This window comes from Syngnathus floridae, chromosome 5 (genome assembly GCF_059516105.1).
Source record: "Syngnathus floridae isolate MCC-2025c chromosome 5, RoL_Sflo_1.0, whole genome shotgun sequence".
Classification (NCBI taxonomy): Eukaryota; Metazoa; Chordata; class Actinopteri; order Syngnathiformes; family Syngnathidae; genus Syngnathus; species Syngnathus floridae.
The window spans coordinates 15,032,822-15,038,821 of record NC_142417.1 but is presented as its reverse complement, the minus strand read 5'-3'; the positions used below and the strand labels follow the sequence as shown (position 1 = coordinate 15,038,821).

Genomic DNA, 6,000 nt, shown 5'->3' with positions numbered 1-6,000 from the left:
ATGTTAATTGATGTCATTGAGTAATGATGCTTTGTCATTTGGCACACTTAAAAAAGTTACAATTTTTAAAACAATAGTTAAAATTTACAACGCCGATTCGACTGCAGTTCACGGTCTCTCCCCCTCCCCCCCTCCCCGGCTGGGGATGGGGGCTAGACGGAAGGGGGATTCTCCCATCTGCGGTTCCTTCTCAAGGTTTCTAATTTTTTCCCAGTTGGAGTTTTGTGACTTTTTCCTTACCCTCCTGGGGCTTAAGACCAGGGGATGTTGAGAATAATTGTCAACTGTGGCCTTTGAGATGTTTTTGTGCTTTAGGGTGATATAAATACATTTCACTTGATTTGAGTATTTCAGATAGACCAGATGAATTGTTTCAATCGTGATTTTCTCAGCCACTTCATGCATAAATAGGTAGTATTTACTTTGCTCCATATATTTTCTATTCATACTGAAAGTCAGTATAGTATTGAATGATGCCCTTTGTGACACCCACTTACATAACATACACTTTACTCTGTACCATTGATCTATAGCACTTACTGGTCTTTAGTTTAAAAATAAAATATAATCATTTCATTTGACACTATAGTGATAATTTTAGCAAACAAATCAATTCGCTGTCTGTGATCTTGAATGTAACATCTCCCCCCCTCTTATTAGTTCAGTACACTGTAAAAAAAGCTTACTTGAAAGAAATCTAGAAAGGTTTTTTTCCTCACTCAGAAATTTGAAGTAAATTTCAGAGAGATTTTGGGTAAATGTTACTAATTTATTTATATATATTTAAAAAAAGCCAATGTCTACAGTTTCCTGGTTGCAAAACAGCCAGATTTCTATCTGCACCATCCATTCAATGCTGTTCGTCTGTTTGGTTCTCAATACTTGATTTATTTATTTTTTCTAAAGAATTTTATTCCAAAACTTGTAAAAAAAATATATATATTTTTTGAGTGGAAAAACATTCCAAGTTTCTTTTATCAAATACACTTCAATCGTTTATATGTAGTGTAATTAGCCATTGCTGAGTCACAATCAAACTGTGTATCGTGAACAGACTCCCATCGTAATCGGTCTTTGATTAGGTCCAGTTGTCCGTATGGTCTCCTCCTCTCTTGTCTCCCTCAGTTGCCATTGGTTAAGCGTGAGGCGGGCTCCTGCATGGTGAAGCCTGCTTCGAGGAGGCGCTGCGCACAAACCCGCAACCAAAGAAAAGAGAAGATGCTTTTTCTCTTTCCTTCAGCTGTTCAGCACTTAAGCTCATCTCTTTCAATCAGAGCTATACGTGCCGTCTCTACAGACGGAACTTGCGAGGTCTGGACTCGTCCAGCAAGGAGGTGGCGGCAAGGGTGGGTAGCGGAGGTCCTGCGAACGGCCAGTCTCGTATAACTGTGGACCACTACGCGTCGGCATGGGTGCGCTGAAGAAAGGACGCCACCTTTACACGGCGGGTCTTCTACTTTTTCTGTGTTGCATGTCATCTGTCATCTCCAAAGGTAAGAAGGATTTCTGTAGCCACTTTGCATGGACACTTCGGTGACTGTTTTGAAAAATAATCCCCCTGGATGTACCATTCCTGTGGTTACGCACCATGACATTTGTGCAAAATGTGCGAAGACGTGGGATTCTGTAAATATAAACTACAGTCATTTTTCCTTATCAATTTTGATGCTCACTCTCTTTTCTCAGGCTCTTTTATCATTTTGAGTTGTGTCCCGATGTGCAGCCGAGGTTAATCTATTGATTGGCCACCCCGTCACTGTTCGCAAAGTTCACACTATCTTCTCGATCTTCTCCACATTCTAGTGTTGAATTACAATCAACCCTTTTAAAAATGTATTATTATTATTATTATTATTAACCCCCCCAGTATATATGTATATCTTAAATCCGTCACCCCATCACGGTGCAACAGGCATACCGGTTCATTGCCAAGTGGGATGATATACTAGAATTAAAATGTGAGAGTGGAATATTATTTCATTCATAAATTTATTTTACAAATGTACCCTTAAGGAAACAATGTGTTCCTTGTTATTCAGTGGGGTAAGAGAAAGCTGGCCGCGACTTAAAACCATCCCGATATGTCAAGGTTTTCCTCCGTTTGTAGACAGAAACTGATCCACTTGAACAATATTGGAGAAGTAGTCACTTTACACAATTTCAGAATTCATTTTTTCAATTGCTGTCGACTGAAAACGTTTGAGGTAAAAAGACGAATACAGAGGTTAACAATGATGTTGACCCTAAGACATGGAAATGCTCTCAAATATTAACCAAAGAATTAATGTAAATCGTGTTTTGGCAAGATAAAAACACAGAGGTCAGGAATTTGTTAAAAAAAGAATAGAAACAAACATATATTAAGTGACCCTTACACGTATGATCGAAAGGCTTAATTAAGGAAATTGAGAAAAAATGGTTTGTGCTTATGAATCCTAAGACAGTTCATCTGTGAAAGTCAGTGGGGGTAATGTCACAGCTCGAGTTTGCATGGCTTCTTCTGGGAGGGGCTGACTGATTTTAATAGCAAAATGAACTCGGAAGTCCACCATAATTTTATAGTTTGTCTGCAATTTTTCAAGAAAGCTGCAATGAAACTGAAATTAAATTAAACTATGTAGCGCGATGTCCCAAACAAAACACACTACCAAAACAGAACAAAAGCCAATCAGGAAGTTTTAGAAGGGGCCAAGTCCGTATCCAGACTTAAAAGCAGTGACAACGGAGACTGAACAAAAAAAATTTTTCAGTTACTGAAAGAAGTTTAATTGAACAAAACTGGTGTAAATACCTATTCCTCAATACACGGCAACTTTATCTTAGTAATGTGGTAATGTGAATAAAAAAATAAGATCACAAGCTAGAAAAAGACCAAATGAGCTGAGAGAAGAATAGCTTGCTTCCATTAATGTGAAAATTAGAAGCCTTCCTTTCAATACAGTTTTTTGCTACTGCTGACAGGTAGTTGAGTTGGAGGTGACAGACAATTGCCACGTTCAAACACTGAATACCTTGCTTCCTTTGCCAACGTCCTTCCATCATTGTGATGCGAGAGTTTTTGTAACCTTTTGACGTCAGATGTTTTCAGCCAAGAGCAAAAGCAGTAAACATGACCTCACAGTATACATGACCACATTTTCATCAAACCTTGTAGAATAACACCCTCTATAAACTACCAAATTTTCCGCACTATAAGGCGCACCTAAAAACCTCAAATTTTCTCAAAAGCCGACAGTGCGCCTTATAATCCGGCGCACCTTATATATGGACCAATATGGATTTGTGGATGAGGACTAATTTATTAAAGTAAGCTTTACGTGTTTATTCTGTGTGTTGTGTGATATTAACGTTTGAGCAACGTTGAGTTATTGATATATTGTTATTGTTTTCACTATTTTGAGTGTTACTATATTGCAGGGGTGTCCAAGTCCAGTCCTCAAGGGCCGCATTCCTACATGTTTTTCAAGTTTCCCTCGTTAAACACACCTGTGCAGGAGCCTGATCATTGAATCAGGTGTGTTTAACAAGGGAAACTTGGAAAACATGGAGGAATGCGGGCCTCGAGGACTGGACTTGGACACCCCTGCTATATTGTGAGTGCATTAACGTGTGAGCAACGTTGAGTTATTTATTCTATGCGCTTTATAATCTGGTGCGCCTTATATATGGACAAAGTTTTAAAATGGGCCATTCATTGAAGGTGCCCCTTATAATCCGGTGCACTTTATAGTGCGGAAAATACGGTAATTGCTTTTCTAATATATTGCAAATACTGAATTACTTTTGTCAACCCACACATGTAACATTTTCTCTGAAATTCTAATGACGCATGAATCTTGGGAGCACAAGACAGACTCTACGCTTTTAGGCATATAATTGCTGTGTCCAAATTTACAAGCTGCGTCCTCCGAAGGCTGGAACTCAGTACATATAAACACAACTGTCGGCGGGTTTCAAACATAGAGGTGAAGAAATGAAGCATTCAAATGCATGGTTTTGTGTGCTTTGGAATTTGTGGCTTGACCAATGGTTACGTATATAAATAAGGTTTCTAGTTAATGTATCCACATTTTTAAACATGCCATTTAACCAGCAGTATAAGAATCATATTAGAAATGTATTTGTTCAGCTTTGACTCATTGGTAACACTTACCGTATTTGCCGGTGTACAGGTCGACTCGGTGTATAAGTCGACCCCCTAAAATTCGACGGAAATTTACGATTTTATGATATATCCTTTGTATAAGTCGAGCTCAATTGTTGCATTATATTAAACTTCAAAATTCAATATGCGAAATTTATTGACGAAATGTGTTCAAATTCCGGGAGGCCGTGCGCATGCGGCTGTTTATAAGCACCGCGGAGGAGATCGCGGCCGGCGAGCTCGCGCACGCCGCCCGGCACCAACGGGAGGCCGGAAATAGCTCCAAGCCGAGCGGATCGGCACTTTATAAGCACCGCGGAGGAGATCGCGGCGCCTCATTGGACTTCCAGCGGCCGGCGAGCTCGCGCACCCGCCCGGCACATCCGGGAGGCCGTGCGCACGAGCCAAGTGGCCGAAAATAGCCCCCGCCGAGCGGATCGGCTGTTTATAAGCACCGCGGAGGAGATCGCGGCCGGCGAGCTCGCGCACGCCGCCCGGCACCAACGGGAGGCCGGAAATAGCTCCAAGCCGAGCGGATCGGCACTTTATAAGCACCGCGGAGGAGATCGCGGCGCCTCATTGGACTTCCAGCGGCCGGCGAGCTCGCGCACCCGCCCGGCACATCCGGGAGGCCGTGCGCACGAGCCAAGTGGCCGAAAATAGCCCCCGCCGAGCGGATCGGCTGTTTATAAGCACCGCGGAGGAGATCGCGGCCGGCGAGCTCGCGCACGCCGCCCGGCACCAACGGCAGGCCGGAAATAGCTCCAAGCCGAGCGGATCGGCACTTTATAAGCACCGCGGAGGAGATCGCGGCGCCTCATTGGACTTCCAGCGGCCGGCGAGCTCGCGCACCCGCCCGGCACATCCGGGAGGCCGTGCGCACGAGCCAAGTGGCCGAAAATAGCCCCCGCCGAGCGGATCGGCTGTTTATAAGCACCGCGGAGGTGGTTGCGGCGCCTCATTCGACTTCCAGCGGGCCGCGCACTCGCGCACGCCGCCCGGTTCAAATTTTCTAAGTGCAACGCACAATGAGATGCATGAGAAACGGCCTTGGTTACCATCACATTTGAAGCGATGAATACGAAGTTAAATTTTATGACTCGGTGTATAAGTCGAGGTCGATTTTTTTCGGCCGGTTTTGGATCGAAAAAGGTCGACCAATACACCGGCAAATACGGTATTAGTATTCTTGTTTCACTTGTCTTTTTCACTCTGTTGTTGAAAAAAATATTTTGCAAACTTACCCATATTGCTCCACTCTCTACTACAGTTATGCACTTGACACTGCTTGACACGCCCACTTGCCCAAGCTGTCGTAAACGAAGATGAAAAAGCTCTGTCACGCGTGTTTGGTGTTTCCGGTGGAGCATTTACTTTGAAGTTCCAGACACAAGTGGCGTGGCGTTGCTTGACACATCAGGAACAAATCGGGGGGGTCGTTGGGTGGCTCCATGTATTAAAAGTTAAAGTAGAGTGTAGGATGGCGTAGAAGAAGAGCGAAGCAATGAATGCTGCAAAGACCTCTTTTTCATAGCCTTTTAACCAATGGTCCGTCTCCATGGAAATAAAGCAAGATTATTATTGATGGTTATTGAAGGCTGCGTGAATTTGGACACGGGCGGTGTCGTCTGGTCATGTCGAAAATGACATCACGTTGCCGCCTTATTGCGCGTTGAAGGACGCTGCCCATTAATTTGTATGCAGCTATTCTGCTTGTCTATGCATATGCGATCCAGGGTGGTGGAACTTCTAGGACTGCGAAGAACCCAGCCTTCGAACTGGCCTTTGGGGGATGCAGCATGTGAATTTGAACACAGCAAATATCTCGTCATGTATATTCAAAAGATTGTTGCATA

General features: G+C 43.4%; 1 protein-coding gene across 4 annotated transcripts in view; it reads left to right on the top strand.

The window, feature by feature from the left end:
* Nucleotides 1-1,141: 1,141 nt before the first annotated feature.
* Nucleotides 1,142-6,000, top strand: part of unc5db (unc-5 netrin receptor Db) — a 176,574-nt gene continuing 171,715 nt past the window's right edge. For all 4 annotated transcript variants that reach the window (XM_088375325.1, XM_088375324.1, XM_088375323.1 and 1 more), the window contains exon 1: nucleotides 1,142-1,493. In XM_088375325.1, the coding sequence (XP_088231451.1) occupies nucleotides 1,409-1,493 (85 nt within the window). In that variant the 5' untranslated portion in view covers nucleotides 1,142-1,408. The remainder of the gene's footprint in view (nucleotides 1,494-6,000) is intronic.